This window comes from Pelodiscus sinensis, chromosome 1 (assembly GCF_052426305.1).
Source record: "Pelodiscus sinensis isolate ZL-2025 chromosome 1, ASM5242630v1, whole genome shotgun sequence".
Taxonomy (NCBI): domain Eukaryota; kingdom Metazoa; phylum Chordata; order Testudines; family Trionychidae; genus Pelodiscus; species Pelodiscus sinensis.
The window spans coordinates 128,388,337-128,405,981 of record NC_143052.1 but is presented as its reverse complement, the minus strand read 5'-3'; the positions used below and the strand labels follow the sequence as shown (position 1 = coordinate 128,405,981).

The window sequence follows — 17,645 nt, the reverse complement described above, 5'->3', positions numbered from 1 at the left end:
CATTGTAAGTCCTCTCATTCCCCACTCTTACGTTGTGCAACCCCTCCCCAATTTGCGCAATGGAGGTTAGCTGTGGGGGAAAAAATTCCCTGCTTTACATCATTTCGCTATACATCCACATTTTTTAGAAAGTATCTTGGATATATAGCAGGGATGCCCTGTACTTGACTCAGCTCTTAGTTCTATTGATTCCAATAGCACTACTGTAGATAGGGTGCTCCTCGATGTAAGGGTAGAAGAATCAGGCCCTTAGATAGTAGGAGCCATGCTAAACTAAGCAATAAATGCTGTAAAACAGTGGTCCCCAACCATTAGAGGTTGCCGGGCACCAGGGGGCGTGGCCGTTTGCCCGCCGGGCGCCAGGGGGCGGGGACAATTGTGCTCCCGGGGGGCGGGGCCCCCCCGGGGCCCCCCCATAGCCGCGCGCCCGGTGCCGGTGCCCCCTCCAAGGGCCGCACACTTGGGGCCGGCGCTCCGCCCCGCAAGTGCCACGCGCCCGGGGCCGGCGCCCCCTGCAAACGCCGTGCGCCCAGAGCGCGGGCGGCCAATCCGCGGCACTCCCAGGGCTGGCGCTCATCGTGCGCCATGTGCCTGGGGCTGGCTCCGGCACCGCGCATGCGCCACGTGCCCAGGGCCAGGCCAGCCTCGAGCACTTGGCGGGCGCACACAAATGCCCCCACGGGCACCATGGCACCCACAGGCACTGTGTTGGGGACCACTGCCGTAAATTTCCTTGGGGGACTAAATCTTGCCCTCATGTATGGACACTATTTTCCCAGGAGGAGTCATTATTCATTTTAATATCTGGTAAACCCTGTCGAATGCATGATGATGGCTGCTCCCAAGGCATGGTCCTCGTGACAGAGGCAAGTGGTGGACTTCCTCAGAAGAAAGTGTTAGGAAGTATTTGTAATGTTAGATAGATGCAGAGCTTACTATCCCTTAGGTTTTGAAAATAAGATATTTAATTTAAGACCACTCCAGGAAGTTCACAGAAGTTGACTCTATGTATAACTTAAGTGTTGCTCATAGCTCTACTCCTGTGTGCACACACAGATCTTTACCTCAGATGCTTTAAACTCAAGCTAGCAGGCCTGTCTTGGGATACGGGTTGAAGTCTAAGGCCATGCCTACACTACCAGTTAAGATCAACTTTAATATGGTTGATTTCTGAGCACCCGATTTTGCAAGGTCGGAGGTCCCTGTCCTCACTGCAGGGAAGAGTCCAATTTAGTCTGAAGTAGCACATCCCTGTTAGGGAGCCTGCTGTTGACTCAGAGTGATGCACCGTGCACAGGTTTGCATTCTGAGGGTATGTCTACACTACCCCCCTAGTTCGAACTAGGGGGGTAATGTATGCATACCGAACTTGCTAATGAAGCCCGGGATTTGAATTTCCCAGGCTTCATTAGCATAAAGCCGGCGCCGCCATTTTTAAAAGCCGGCTAGTGTGAACCCCGTGGACGAGGTGCGAACGAGGAACGAGGCGTACAGATAGTTCGGATTAGAAGCCTAATCCGAACTATCTAGTCCGTGCCGCGTGTAGCCGTGCGGCACGGGGTTCGCACTAGCCGGCTTTTAAAAATGGCGGTGCCGGCTTTATGCTAATGAAGCCCGGGAAATTCAAATCCCGGGCTTCATTAGCAAGTTCGGTATGCATACATTACCCCCCTAGTTCGAACTAGCGGGGTAGTGTAGACATACCCTGAGTTATGGTCTCAGTGCCTGCTGGGACCAAAACTCTGCAGCAGGTGGTTATGGGCTCATGTTGGCAGTGTCCCATAATGCACTCATCTAGTCCCTCCCCCCTTGCATAAGATAAATAGGAAGTAGTGTGTTCACATTTTTTGTGCCCTGGTTTCCCACGCAGATGCCAGAGCAACGCAAGCATAGATCCCAGTTTGCAGCAAACCATTCGGATACTTATGTGTGCTGTGGTACACCTAATGACGCAGTACTTCAAGAGCGTAAAAGGATGAATCTTGGTTTGGCATGGAATTGCTGCTCAGGCAAGCCCTGATGCTGATGCAAGCGCAGCTGCCAGCCAGTCCTGTGGACCCGGGTATGCCAATTCTGGCACAGTGAGACAAGCACAGACTGGTGGGACTGCATTGTGATGCAGAGATGGGATGATCAGCAGTGGCTGCAAAACTTCAGAATGAGCAAGGCCACTTTCTTAGAATTTTGAAAATGTCTTTCTCCTGCTTTGGGGCACAAGAAGACCCAAATGAGACCTGCTTTGACCCTGCAGAAGCAAGTGGGAATAGCCCTCTGGAAGTCTGCAATTCCAGATAGCTACCATTCAGTAGGGAATCAATTCAGAGTGGGGAAATCTACACTGGGGCTACATCTACACTGGCAGCTTCTTCCAGAAGAACTCTTTTGCGGAAGAGTTCTTGTGCAAAAACTCTTCCATAAGAGAGCATCTACACTGGCATGTGCTTTTGCGCAAGAGCATCCATTGCAGTGTAGATGCTCTCTTGTGCAAGAAAGCTCTGATGGCCATTTTAACCATAGGGCTTTCTTGTGCAAGAAATTCATGTTGCCTGCCTACACTGGCCTCTTCTAGGAGAGCTCTTGCGCAAGAGGGCTTATTCCTGAGTGGAAGCACCATAGTTCTTGCGCAAGAAGCACTGATTTCATACATTAGAACGTCAGTGTTCTTGCCCAAGAACTTGCAGCCAGTGTAGACAGGCAGCAAGTTTTGGCACAAAAACGGCTGCTTTTGTGCAAGATTGCACCAATGTAGAGACAGCCTGGGGGTTGTTGCTATACAAGAGACCTAGGCAATTAATACCATTCTGCTATGGAGAGTTGTGACTCTGGGGCTATGTCTACACTACAGAGTTTTTTCAGAAAAATGGCCATTTTTCTGACAAAACTTCAGGAACATCCACACTTCAGTTGCATTCTTTCACAAGAAAATCAAAAGAACAGAGGGGTGTCTGACATTGGTAAGCCTCTTTCTACAAGGAAGAAGCCTTTTTGCGAAAGAGCTCTTTTGGAAAAAGGCGTGTGTGGACGGGGAAGAGGGAACTCTTTCGAAAGAAGAGGAAAGAGGAAAAAGCACAGGTACCTTAGGGTATGTCTAAACTACATGGCTCCATCGACAGAGCCATGTAGATTTGTCTGTTTGGCAAAGGGAAATGAAGCCGCGATTTAAATAATTGCGGTTTCATTTAAGTTTAAATGGCTGCTGCGCTGAGCCGACAAACAGCTGATCAGATGTTTGTTGGCTCAGTGCACTAGTCTGAACGCTTCTGCGCCAACATGAAAGCCCTTTATCGACCTCCCCGGTAAACCTCATCCTATGAGGCATAACGGGGAGGTCGATAAAGGGCTTTCAGGTCGGCATGGGAGCGTCCAGACTAGCGCACTGAGCCGACAAACAGCTGATCAGCTGTTTGTCGGCTTAGCGCGGCAGCCATTTAAATTTAAATGAAGCCGCAATTATTTAAATCCCGGCTTCATTTCCCTTTGCCGATCAGCCTAATTTACATGGCTCCATCGATGGAGCCATGTAGTTTAGACACACCTTTAGTGGCCATGCCATCCATAGTAAGCAGAGCTTACATGTGAGATAGCGTCTATTCAGTGTGGACGCTCCCTGTTGAAAAAGCAGATTGCTTTTTCGATGCGCTTTGGCAGTGTGGACTCTCTCTTTTGGAAGAAGTTTTTTTGGAAGATCTCTTCTGGAAAAGCTTCTTCTGAAAGAAGCCTGCAGTCTAGACATAGTCTGGGAAATGTGGATACCATAGTGTATGGCTTTTGCCACGATGGAGTTCCCTAACTGCAGTGGAGAGATAGACAGAATACACATCCCCATTTTGGCCCTGAGTAACTTGCCAAGGAATACATAAACTGAAGGGGTGCTTCTCCAGGGTGCTGCAGGTGCTGGTGGATCACAAGGACTGTTTTCCCGACATCAGTGGGGGATGGTCAGAAAAGGTGCATGATGCATGCATCTTTAGGAACACTTGTCTTTTCCAAAAGATGCAGAGTAGAGCTGTTTTCCCAGACAGAAAAATCAGAATCGGAGTCGTGGAAATGCCTATTGTGATTCTTAGCGTCCCAGCCTATCCCTTGCTCCTGTGGCTCATGAAGCTGTACATGGACTTCAGCAAGGAGGAGTACAACTACAGGCTGAGCAAGTGCAGAGTGGTGGTTAAAAGTACTTTTGGATGTTTAAGGGGTGGGTTTAGGAGCCTCCTGACTTGGTCGGACCTCAGCAAATACAAACATTGCCTTTGTGATGGCAGCCTATTGTGTACTCCATAATCTTTGTGAGAGCAAGAGAGAAATGTATCTGACAGGATGGGGGGCTGAGGCAGAGTGCCTAGGCAGAGAGTTTGAGAAGCCAGACACCAGAGCAATAAGGAGAGCACAGCATGGGCCAGAACAAATCAGAGAGGCCTTGAAAGACAGTTTATGAATGGCCAGTTTTGAGACTCTTCCATGTTGCTCTCAACACATTGCCCCTGCATTCCTGTGTTTGCCTTTAATCCCTCACCCCATCCCTGCAATTCAAGCAATAAAGAGACCATTGTTCAAAGAGTTTTTATTTGGGGAAAACAGCTAGGAAATGAAAGAAGTGGGAAGGGGGGTTCAGATATGTGCATGGGAGTGTCTTCTGCCTCCTGATGTCCTGGAGAGGAAGGCATCCCTTGAGTTCCACACCCTCTTCCCCTCTGCCCATATCCTGGAACCCCAGTGGCCCCTGAGGATTCTCGGAGTGGAAACAATGGGGCTGAAGGAGGAAGGACTGGTGTTGTCATCGGGGTGGATGGGGTTCTGGTAGAAGTCCCTCTCCAAGCATGCAGACAGGCGCTCCATCACAGCTGTCAGGGAGGCAAAGAGAGTCTCCGGCTGCCTCTCCTGCTGCTCCCTGGAGGCTCTCCTCTCCTGGCATTCAGCGATATGATCCTGTCACTTTGCCTGCATTTCCTCCGCGAGGCTCTTCGTCTGCTCCCTGAACATGTCCTCCCTTGTGCATTTTCGCCTGTGGATCTGAGCCAGGTGGGCAGATGCTTCAAAAGAGGGAGTACGCAGGGAGTGGCTGCAGTCCAAGCTGCAATGAAAAGTTACAATGGTACACATTACAGCAGATACATTGTGTTAAGCCTAACCCTACACTGAAGGTCTCTGTAAAAATAATGGAGATATGTTCTATTCAAGACCAAACATTGACTTTAAAGAGGGCACTTTATAGCAGGTGTACAGAGTTCTTAGGGGAGCATCTGGACATGCGGTTTGGAGGTAAGCAGGCATGGTAAGGGGTCAGCCAGGGCAGGAGCCTGCAGGTGGGGAGGAGGGGGGCAATGGGAGAGGGCAGCTTTTCTCTGCACCCAGAATATGCCGGGTCTAGCACATGTGGCTGTCTGAGACCGTGCTACTTTTTTAGCCTGGGGGGGAGGGAAGAGGGAGATGTGTGTTCATCTCTTGTGGCCTTCCAGAAAGAGTGTGAACAGCTTCCCCTCCTCCTTCATCCAGGTTGCTAGGAGAGATATCAGTCTTCTCACAGAGTGATTTGCAGTGGATGCTGACTGAATGTTGCCATAAACCTGGGCCTTATGCTGCAAATCTTTGTGGTTCAGTGATGCCAGACCACTTACTGGTGGCTTCACGTGGGAAGGTGGCCTACCATGGAGGAAAGAATAAGGCAGGCCTCCCCAAAAATACCTTGTGAGAAGAGTCAAAGAGTTCCTAGCTGAGAGCTTCATGGAGATGTATAGGCAAGACTCCCATTCCCTCTGTAGACACATTAACAAGCTGTTCTGGGTGCCCATGCTGTGTAGGCACAGAGTGCACCACACATCACGCCCAACTGCCTTAACTTCTTGTAGTAAGGAAAAAAATTGTGAACTCACCAGAAGTTCCCTCCCCGAGGTCAGTGCTCAAATGGGAGACATCCTGGGAGGAGGGGTCTGCTCCAGTGTCATGGCCAGATCTTGGCTCTTGTTGAGCGCTGACTGGCTATGCTCCTCTTATTCCTCCTCCTCTTCCTCCCCCTCCGCCACCATGCTGTCCTCCACGCTGATGCTAGAACTATCTTGGCTGGACTCCATGGCCAGGCTTGGGAAGCTGGACAGGTCCCCCACCCTCCTGCCCCATAATGGCATCCAACTGCTTCTAAAAGCAGCATCTGTGAGGTGCTGCACAAGACCATCCATTAGCCTCCTTACCCTTGTGGTGAGACTGTCTCAGCTCCCTGATTTTACCTTGGTGCTGCTGGGCCTACCTGGAATGGCCTTTAGCCACCAGGCAGCTTGCGATCTTTGCGTAAATGTCTGCATTTCACTTGCTAGTTCGGAGCTCAGAGAGAATGGATTCATTTCCCTAAACCTTGAGGAGGTCCAAGATCTCCAGGACTTTCCACGCTGGTGCTCTTCTGTATCCTTGGGAACTGGAGCCCATGGGAGTAAAAATACTTGAATTCGTTGAAGTCAGGTCCACATGTGCCGTGATGTGCTGCTTGCTCTGAGATGTGTTCTCAGGGCTGGCCACACGGGAAATACCATTCAAATTTTCCCAGGGCTTTTTCTGTTCACCTGGACAGCAGAAGAGGTGCAAGTTCTGGCCAGAGCAGGGAACTGTGGGATGCCTCCCAGAGGCCAATAGCCATGACTTTCACCAATGCTGTGTGTCTACACTATCGTAAACTCGACCATGAAAGGTTGGGAATAGCATTATTCCTTGTGAAATCAGAAGTAACCAACATCAACTTCAGTGGCCCTTAAGGTCAATGTAACAGGCTTGGTAGTGCGGACGCATTGTTTAGAAAATCGACCTTATGCAGCTAAATTCAATATAAACTCCTAGTATAGAGCAGGCCCAAGAGCTTCTGAAATTGAGTTAGTAATGCAGTGGGGACTTGCCTACTCTATGCTGCTAATCCAAACACTCTGGGCTAACTGGAGTGTCATTAAGTTGAGGATAGAAAATTCTAGCTAAGCCTGGAGTGAAAAGCCTAGGACAATGGGTTTGTTGTTACTTCTTATTCCCCCTCTGCAGTACTAGCTTGCATAGCAAACAAATCTGAATAGAAGCACGTATAAAATCAGCAACTCAATCTGTCTTTCTACATCCCGGTGATTTCAATGAAAATTTGTTAAATGTTTAAATATGGACCAATAAACATGCAGCTCTCACATTTCATGGTATCAGGGAAATCAAGCTATTCAATCATCCGTTCTTGCACTATCCATCCATCATTTGTTTAGTTCACTTAAAGTTCATTTTAGTGCTATATTCCATTGTAACTATCTTATTTGTGTGCAGTAGTCTATTTGTTTTTTTGTTTCCTGTGTGTGGTAGTTTTAAATAACTAAGGTCTGTGTTTTCTATAAAGACAGTCAGCCATCCCATGTTCAGCTTAGCGCAGCTACAGCCCACATATGCTATGATCTTGCATCGAGCTTTTACTTTTGTTCTTTCCTGTGTAGGCTTCCTTTTATTACAGGAGCCTTTGACTTTTACTGTGGGATCCTTTGTGCTGCAATCTAGCCCTAGAGACTACAACTCCCATGAGCCCCCGAGAAAAAAGAGGGAAAAACATTTGCTTTCTTCCAGGCAGGGAGGGAGAGAGAGAGTTAGAGGGCTACATTTTGGAAAGAGCAGCCAGATTGCTGGTGTGGAGCCTTTTCCAGGCCAGGAGTTGTTGTGTTGAAGCTAGGACCTGTTACTGACAGCCTGCTGGGGATTGGATCTAGAAGGCTGCTTCAGGGGCAGTTGATGATTGTCCATGGAGGGGAGAGACCCGGGATGTGCCTGTGGCTGAGAAGGGCCTGCATAACCCTGCATAGAAGGTAACTATGTGTAACTGTTAGCTATTTGGGAAAGTGCTGACTGGGACGGAGCACAGAAGACAAATTGACACTGTTCAAAGAGAGGCAGAGTGATAGTGAACCAGAGCTGCTGGCATTTGGTGGGGCCTGCTCTAGTGGCAGAGGCATTTTGCAGCTGGCTGGCTGCCTACCTGTGATTGACCCACCTGCACAGTGCTGTCTCCACTCCTGCTGCAGGCCTTCAAGTGCACCCATGCAAGCAAGTGCCTGGGACTCTGAATCCAGAGGAGTGCACACTCCGGGGTGGGATAAATGGTGGCAGTGCAAATGCCAGATAGATACGTTTCCTTTCTTTCTATGTACTTTGTTAATTGATTTTATTCACTTTTAATCAGTTAAACTCTGTTCCTTTAAGTTGTTAAGCAAAGGTGTGTTAATTCTAATTTAATCAATTAGATGTGTATTATTTATAATTGTTGTTTTGGAGTTCGATCCAGATTATTACTGGAATAGCTTTATTCTTGGAGGCTCCCAAGGCACACCATTAAGTGTGTACAGGGCCAGCCAGGTGGAGGCACCCCCATTGTATATTCCTTTAGGGGCAAGAGACTGCAGCAAGGGGGTGGATAGGGAATCTCCAACTAAACAACATCACCACTGGGGTACTCAGGATCTCCTTTTATGTTAAAAACATCAGGTGCCCGAGGCACACAGATGAGTATGGCCTGCTCCCGAGTAACCCAGGAAGGAAAAAGGGGGTTACACCTGTTTTCATAATCTGAAAGATTATTCATATTTAAATAATCTGTTTGTTTTATAGCTATCAAAATACACAATATTTTGCTTCTCACCAACCACAGATACAGATAACAATAGGGAAAATGGAATTGGCTCATGCAAACCATTACACATGCAAGTAGAATTTATTCATGCAAGAAGCCCTACTGAACTCCCTGGGACTGTTCATGGGAGAAAGGACTACAAAGATTAGCCCTAAAAAGAGGGAATTTGGTAACTTCTTTGTTGTGTGTGATACAGAATGTCAGAATACATGATCACAAAGGTCCCTTCTGGCTTTAGAATCTATGAACTATTTAAAATTCTCAGGCCCCTATGCAGGAATTTCTGGTGGGGGTGCTTTTTTATAAATGTGGACCACAAGGGTGTGACTGCACCCTTCATGGTCCCCCAAGTAAGTGGGGAAATCAGCCCCAGCCTTCCCCCAGCCGGCTAGAGCATAGGGGAAGGGAGGCTCAGACAGCAGGCTGCTCTTGCCTTCCCAAGGCCAGCTGGAGCATGCTTACTTGGGGGACCCTAGGAGATGCTTTCACACCCTTCGCACCCCCTCTCCACTACGTATGGGCCTGATTCTTGGCTTGGGGTTATGAACAGTCATTAGGGAGTTGTGACCACCCTGCCTGTGACATATTGCTAAATAGGAACAGAATCACAGCTAGAGCCAAGCTAGATTGAGAAAAGTGCTGGGTGGTTCCGGTATGAAAGAGTGAGAACTTGGCGGTAGACAGTTTAAGGCCAAACGTGGATCTCCTACACTGAGAGTTATTCTAGCAGAATTAATATCTGGTGCCTTAGTCTTTTCACTGTAACTAGAATCCATTTAACACCTCTCCCCTGTAGCTTTCCATCTCAAATTTGCAATATTTTGTTCACAAGGAGGAAAAACAATTAAAATGCATATCTAAATATGTACAATATCTCCATTTGTCCAGGACTTGCACTGCTTACCCCCAAAAGATTTATTTTTAATTTGTGAGCATGTGAAGGTATGTTTATAGATCCATTTATAGCAGCAGCCAGATGAACACAAAATCCCACTCTCAGGTGGCATCTTCCAATTTGGGTAGTGCCATATGTGACCAACGTATTAGTATTCATGTTTAGCTGAGCTGATGACACTTGACATGTGCAATATATTGGATATTATGAAAACTAAGATTATTTTTCCTCTTAATTTTATCATGTTCCATACTGATGGCATTTGCAACGTGTTACCAGCCCCGAAAGATAGTGTTAAAGAAAAATAATGCATTTCTAAATAATGCCACAGTAAGTGTACGTATTCACATGTAAGTACATTTGGAATTACCAAACCTTAATTAAACAGGCATTGGTCACCACTTGCTTTGGATCTACTATGTCCACCAGGGGCTCCTTCATGGCAACATCTCTAATACAGGTCATGTCGAAGCCATACACATTCTCCCACCCTGTCAATGCAAATGGATGTGTCAGAAACAAGAAGGAACGTAAAGAAATAACTAGATAAATGCATCTTTTGCACTTTGAATAGCAGCTTCTATGCCAGAATCTCAAAGCATTTCACAACCAATGAGTTAATTTTCACAACAACCCTGTTGAATAAGTAAGTAGTTTTATTTCCATTTAATAGACCAGGTAACTGAGGCACAAGAAGATCAAGGCTCACAATTTTGAAAGTAGCCTTTTAGTTTGGGTTCCCCAATAACTGAGACACCCAAGATCAGTGGACACTTTTGAAGAATTAGGTATTTAAATGAGTTGCACAAAATCACACCATAAGTCAGCCTAATAGTCAGGAATAGAACTCAGGAGTGCTGGATCCTTGTCCCTTGCTTTGACTTCTAAACAACATTTCATCTTGTAGGCCTTAATCTTGCAAAAAATATGAGTAGTCCCTATTGTGCCAGTGGATTAAGCACGAGAGTAAAGTTATGCCTATTTTTTAAATACTTGGAGGACCAAGACCTTAATGCAGGGACGGGTAAAACAGGGTGATTGGATGTGGCCCACAGCTCAACAGGAGCCTGAGCCATGCTCCCTGCCTGCCCTGTCACCTATACACTGCTCAGAGCAGCTCTCTGAATGCTGTGAATCCAGAGAAAGAGGGAGGAGCTTCACATACTGCCCCTGCCCCAGCACAATCTTGCAGCTCCCATTGTCCGGTTTCTGGTCAATGGGAGCTACCTGTTTGCAGGACAGGAAGTGCATGAAATACTCCTGGCTCCCTCCCCCCAGGCTCACAGCATTTAGAGCAAGAGTGGGCAATAATTTTTGATTGACGGCCACTCCAATATTTTAGAAAGTGCTCGAGGGCTGCACTCTTCCATGATAGTAATGGGTGAGATGCAGGGTCTGGGATGGAGGTTGGGGGCAGAAGGGAGCTCGGGGTAAGGGATTGGAGGGATGAAGGTGGGAAGGAGTTTGGGTGAAGGAGGTGGTTGTGACCTAGGGCAGGGGACTGGAGGGCAGGGGTTTGGGATGTGACCTAGGGAAGGAAGGGATTGTGATCTTGGGCAGGAGATTGGGGTGCTAGATCTGGCAGAGAGTATGGGTGTAAAAGGGGGGCAGAGGGTATGGGTATGTTGATTGGGTAGGCAGAGGGTTGGGGAAGTGAGGGGCTGGGGTTCCACAGGCAGGCTTTGGCCAGGAGACTTACTAGCCAGAAGCCAAACCAGGCTGCCTGCCTACAGAGCCAAGGCTTTCAGAGCTTAAAATGTTTCCCAGACAGAGAGCCTGCCTGACCGGCCATGTGCCTGTGTGAATAACAGCCCAAGAGGGGGGCATGGTTCTTTTTGTCTGCGTGTTATTCAAACAAGCAGCTCCCATTGGCCAGTTTCTGGCCAGAAACCAGCCAATGGGATTGTGCTTGGGGCGGAGGCAGCTCCTGAAGCTTTCTCCCCTCCCCTCCAGTTTTGAAGCAGAAATGGGGCCTGGCAGCCATGTTTCTGAGAAGCATGTGGAGAAGTGGGGCAAGCAGGGGAGCCTGCCTGGGACTCCCCGCTGCCTCCATGGGTCGAATCTGGTGGCTCAGTGGACAGGATCCAGCCTGTTGGCCATATTTTGCCCAGGTCTGCTTTAGAGCAGCACATACCCTCTGCCCCAGCCGCTCTGAGCCACATGTGTGGGCATGGCAGGCAGGGAGTCTAGTTGAGGAACCTGCTGGGCTTCTGGTTGGGAGCCACCTAGGTAAGTGCCTCCCAGCCAGAGCCTGCCTCTGGCATCCCAGTCCCTCTCTTCTCCCCCACCCTCTGCCTCTCTCCTACCCCCCAGATCCTCCACCCCAATTCCCAGTACCCCCTCCTGCAGCCCTGCCCAAGGTCACAACCACCTCCCAGATCCTGACCCCCTTCCTATACCCTTCGTCCAGGTCAGAATCCTCTCCTGCACCCATGCCCATCCCCCTCCAGCACCCGTATCCCCTTCATGCACTTCAGTCTCCTGCCCAAGGTCACAACCCCCTCCTTCACCCAAACTCCCTCTCAGATCCCCAATCCCTATCCCAAGCTCCCTTCTGCATACAACCTTCATCACAGATCCTGCACCTCCTCCATTAGTATGAAAAAGAGCAGCTCTTGACCACTTACCAAATTCTTGTAGTGGTCCCCCATCAAAAATGTTTGCCCACCTTTGCCTTAATGCAAGTACATCCTGACAGAATGCCTTCTAAAAAGCTTGCAAGCTGCGTTGAGCTTACTGGGTATTTGAACTGTTCTGATGACTGTACCAGTAAGTGCCTTTTATCTTGCTGAGTTTCTTTCTTTGAACAAATGATCCCCTAGGGGGAAAGTACATTGGCTCTGCTCTTACGGTTGACATTTCTTTGTGAAAAAATACAAAGAACTGTTACATTTTGTGGATTTGTTTTTCAAAATCAAAATCATATTATATTCTCCTGAACCAGATGAGTCAAATTCCATTAAACAAACCAGAGTGCCCCATTAAAAGTCTAAACTGAAAGTTACAAAAGTCATGTGGGCTGCAATAGGTGCTGAGTAGAAGAATGGCATGGAAAGTACTCTGAGCATTTAAATATTATTATGCATGAGAACAAGCAAGGTAAATTGACAATCCATAGTAGGAAACAGATTTACAAAAGCTTCTCAGAGCACAGCAGTTGAGTTCTTGGAATTCCCAGCAGGGTCAGAATTGGCAGGTCAAGGTTAGCAGGCAAGATTCGATGGTGCAACATATGTGGCAAAGATGTGTCCTTTGGTAATGGTATCCCAACTTGCTCACATTTCGGGATCAGAGGTAACTTCTGCAAATCTTTTTTTCTTTTCACACTCTTGTGCTTTCTATCCTTAGTCACCCAATATTAGTAATTTCTGAAAGCCCCAGCTCTTTGAGTCATACTACTAGGCTACATCTACACGCCAGGGTTTTTGTGCAAGACGCTTCTACAAAAACTTCTTGCGCAAGAACACGTCCACACTACAAAAGCGCATCACAAAAGCGATGAGCTTTTACACAAGAGAGCATCCAGACTGCATGGATGCTCGCTCAAAAGAAAGCTCTGATTGCCATCCACAGAATAGCCACCAGAGCACCTGTGCTTTTTTTGACTGGCTCTTTTTGTGCAAAACCCCCCATTTGCCCATCCACACACAACTTTTTGTGCAAGAACTCTTGTGCAAAAAGGAGTTATTCCTCATAGAAAGAGGAATACCACACCGCAAAACCCTCTCTGTTCTTTTGATTTACTGTAAACTTACTTGCTCACAAACGCACTTGAGGTGTGGACACTCTGTGGGTTTTTGCATACAAATGGCCATTTTTGCGCAAAAACCCTGTAGTGTAGACGTAGCCCAAGAGAAGAATCTCAGCTTTCATTTTAAGTGCCAACTTCATAGCCCTTGTGATTCCAGAAAAAGAGCTGCAGTTGGCATGTGAGAGACTCTGTTTCCTATCTCAAGAACAACAAAATGATGGGGAGAAATAAAAGTGAAGTGAGATGGAAATCTATAGGAGACAAAAGTGTGGTGCAAGAAGAGGTTGGGACAGAAAGGAGTAATGAAGACAGAGAAAGGGGAAAAACTGGTTAATATATATGACACATCTACACTACAGCATTATTTTGAAATAATTCACCTTATTTTGAAATAAGGCGAGCATCCGCACAGCAAGCCTGTTACTTTGAAACTATTTCAAAATAATGGGCTTCTTATTCCGGAACAATAAACTCTCATTTCATAAGGAATAATGCCTACTTCCAATTTGCTATTTCAAAATAGTGCTAGTGTGGATGCTCTACTGCTGCTATTTCTAAATTGTTCCTCCCCAGGGCCATTCAAATTAATTACTCCCCAGTGCTTCCTGGGCTCTAAATTGAAGTAGTGCGTTCAGGTGAAGGGAGCATGCCACGGACTAATTTTGAGGCTTCCCTTTAGCGTGGGCGTGCTTATATTGAAATAGTTATTTTGGGAGTTATTATTCCAAAATAACTTATTTTGAAATATCCTTGCAATGTGGACATACCCATAGAGAAGAAAGATGACATCAGAAAAGAAAAATGTTTTAAAGGAAAATAGGCTTCAGGGACAGGTGAGAACCAGACCCTTTTAAAAGGGATGAAAAAACACACAGAAAAATAAAGAAGGAAAAACAAGGACTCTGAATATACCTGAAGAAAAGATATCTAAACATAAAAGGGAGAGTAGAAAACAGGAAGGAAAAAGAAGGCAAAAAAGTGGGAGGTGCTTTTCAGGATGACGGGTAGACAGTTATGTTATTTTACATGAAGTGTTCTTCATGCAGCATTTTGTAACTATGAATTTATGAGTTTTTTCTGCTTTTTCAACAACAAAATCTGAAAATATTCCTGGCTTTGGACAAGGAGGAGATGACAACCACTTTGGATGTCATAGATCAGTAGTTCTCAACCAGGCGCATGGGTGCCTGTGGGGACACACAAGTCTTCCAGGGGGTATATCAGCTCATCAAGATATTTGCCTAGTGTTTTTAACAGGTTACATAAAAAAGCAATAGCAAAGCCAGTACAAACGACAATTTTATACAGAGACTTATTTATACTGCTTGGTATGCTATATGCTGAATTGTAAATATTGTACAATGTTTATATGCCAATTGATTTATTTTATAACTATGTGGTAGAAGTGAGACAGTAAGCAATTTTTCAGTAACAGAGTTCTGTGACACTTTTGTATTTTTTGTCTGATTTTGTAAACAGGTAATTTTTAATTGAGGTGAAAGTTGGGTTATGCAAGACAAATCATACTCCTGAAAGAGTTACAATAATCTGGAAAGGTTAAGAGCCACTGTTATAGATGACCCTTGTAATAAATACTATTTGTGGTGCTAATGATTTCTGTTGAGCTCAGTGGGAGTTATTTGTATCCTCTGATGGAAGAACAAGGACCCCCCAAGTCTGGACTTTAGTCAGAGACAAATCAATATATATATATTTTTTGAAAGTTGTCAAGTTGTAAAACTAGAATGAAGCAGATTAGGGATAAAGGGAAGTTGTATGTGGGGCTCAGGTTGGGGTGTGATTGAGTTCACTTGTTCTTTTCCAAGCTCCTCTATTTCATATGGCCCTAATAAGTAGAGTCGGTTAGAAATTTTCCAGTGAAACATTTTTTTTTGACAGAAAAGATCTTTGCAGCCCAAATAAAAATGTCTTAGAAAAATTTTTGGTCAAAACTTTCTAAGAAAAATGTTTATTTTAGTTGAAAAATGTAGGAAATATTCACATTGTTTAAAAAAAAAACTTACTGAAAACTTTTGTTGAGTGGCAGAAAAGTCAACTCAACTCTTGCCTTTTTTTCCCAGTGGAAAAAAAAGGTTTTTAAAGTAAAATTATGGTTTTTTCCCCTATCACAGTAAGATGAAAAATTAGGTTTAGATTTTTTTTCCAGAAATAAATTCACAGAAAATTTTGGACAAGTAAAATTCATTTTTAAAAAATGTGGAATATATTTCTTGACCAGCTCCACCAAGAACATTCACACTTATAGTGGTTGCTTCTTGTAAAAATTTTAAGTTCCTTTGAAAACTGTTAATGTTACAGCTGTACTCACTAGAAGGCTAAGAACAGGGAACAGTATAAATTTCACCTGAGTGCTGCCTCTAGGCAACCATGACACTGCATACCTCGGGCAGTCAAAAGTATAGATATTTATTATAATTGTTCTAGATAACACAATGGAATGATGTCATTTAAAAATAGCCTCTAAAATCCAGGGAGTTCGTATTTAGGGAAGAATTAAGGGAGAGCAGGAGCAGGAGCAACAATTAGACATTCAACCTAAACAAATACAGGGGAAAGAATGATTCCCTCCCCCCCACACACACACAAACAAAATTGAAATTAAAGGAGAGCTATGGGCTTGATGGAATGTGACAATGAAATCAAGAGAGTATAATACTGTATGTACACAAAGGGCTTGCTTCTGTTCTCATTGACCAATGATCCCTCTAATTTATAACATCCATGCATGGAATACATTTTGTTATGTGCACCAAGGCAGTGCATATATATTTTCAAAGCTGCTGAAACTAATAAAACACCTAGCAAGCAACGGCTTTAAATTTCGGCCATATGTTCAACTGGTATAAATCAGCCACTTCTGCTGACAGGCCCATACACTGGAATTTCTGTGGGAATGCTTTTTTTGTAAATGTGGACTGCAAGGGTGTGAATGCACCCTCCTGGTCCCCCAAGTAAGTGTGCTCCGGCTGGCCAGGGGAAGGTAGGAGCAGCACACTGCCCGAGTCTCCATCCCCCGTGCTCTGACCAGCCAGGGGAAGGCTGGGGCTGACTATGTCCCCAAGGAGTGAAGCCCAGCCTGGCCTCGCTCTTGGGGTGGGGGAGGGGGAGCAAAATCAGCCCCAGCCTTCCTCTGGCAGGTCAGAGCATGGGGGAAGGAGGCTCCGGCAGTGCGCTGCTCCTACCTTCCCCTGGCCAGCCAAGCAGCTTACTTGGGAGACCATGGGAGGAGGGTGTCCAAACCCTTTGAAGCTCCCCCTGCATATGGGCCTGAGTGAAGTCAACAGAGCTGTGTTGATTTACACCACCTGAAGATCCAGACTATTAAACCAAAAGTAATTCTTTAAATGGCAGTTTGCAAATAATGCACCACATGTAAGAAAGCCCCGGGAGGGTTGTGTTCTCCAACCTCACACTAGTGTAAACTAGGAGTAACTCCAGTGAAATCACACTGGTGTAAAATTAAGACAAGGGAAAGGAGAATCACATCCACTATATCTATGAGGAACAGTCCACACACAATGTAAATGGGGAAATAAAAAATATTTTCATGGAGCTGTTCACAGAGGAGGAATATATTAGACTTGTACTTACAGTGAATTTTGAAGTCCTTGTACTGTCTGTCTTCAATTGCTACCACGTACAAAGCAGCCCGGTCTGGAAACATAAGCCCTCCAGGTTTCTGTTGATGAATTGTGGGGAAATGGATCTCGTAATCTATTCACCTGACAAAGACATCACATTTTGAACTGCACATACAAAAACCAGACAAGCACCCCCCTGCATGCCTTTATTGATCTCCTTCAGATTGTCACATCAGTTTTACTATCTCAGAGATTCTTGCACCTGCGGCAATGTTGTTAGATAAATAGCGTCTATTGGAATTGTACCAGCTGCCACTCAAAAGAAAAGCTTATTTTTACGATTAAATGTCTCCCGGTTTCCTGAGCACCCATTGCTAATCTTTCTCTTGAAGCCTAAAAAAAGGCACTAGAACATAAGGATGCCATTTTGATGGTGGTGTAGTAGAAGGGGCAGGCTCACAACTGGAAAATAAATGACCAGACCTCCAGCAAGGAGTATGACATGCAGAGCACCTACCAGCCACTTGTCTCGTGCAAAGATGACTGTATTTAGCATTGACTCATAGAAAAGACAGTAACCCATCCATTCACTGATGATGATGTCTACTTTATCCACAGGCAGTTCAACTTCTTCCACTTTACCTTTAAATATTGTGATGACTGAAAAAAGAATCCAAAAGAAATATGTTTCACATAATAAAAGCCTGTTTGGAAGTACCTCACTAGTGCAAGTTATTTTACCCCTGCTTTTCATTTTGATTTTAATATATG

At 45.7% G+C, this 17,645-nt stretch overlaps 1 protein-coding gene across 1 annotated transcript in view; it reads right to left on the bottom strand.

Moving 5' to 3' along the window:
- PRMT8 (protein arginine methyltransferase 8) overlaps positions 1-17,645 on the bottom strand; it is a 121,271-nt gene that overhangs the window by 17,263 nt on the left and 86,363 nt on the right. Inside the window, exons 5-7 of the mRNA XM_006123033.5 lie at positions 17,392-17,534; positions 16,885-16,972; positions 9,897-10,012 (exon numbers count right to left, since the gene is read on the bottom strand). Of these exons, the coding sequence (XP_006123095.1) occupies positions 9,897-10,012; positions 16,885-16,972; positions 17,392-17,534 (347 nt within the window). The remainder of the gene's footprint in view (positions 1-9,896; positions 10,013-16,884; positions 16,973-17,391; positions 17,535-17,645) is intronic.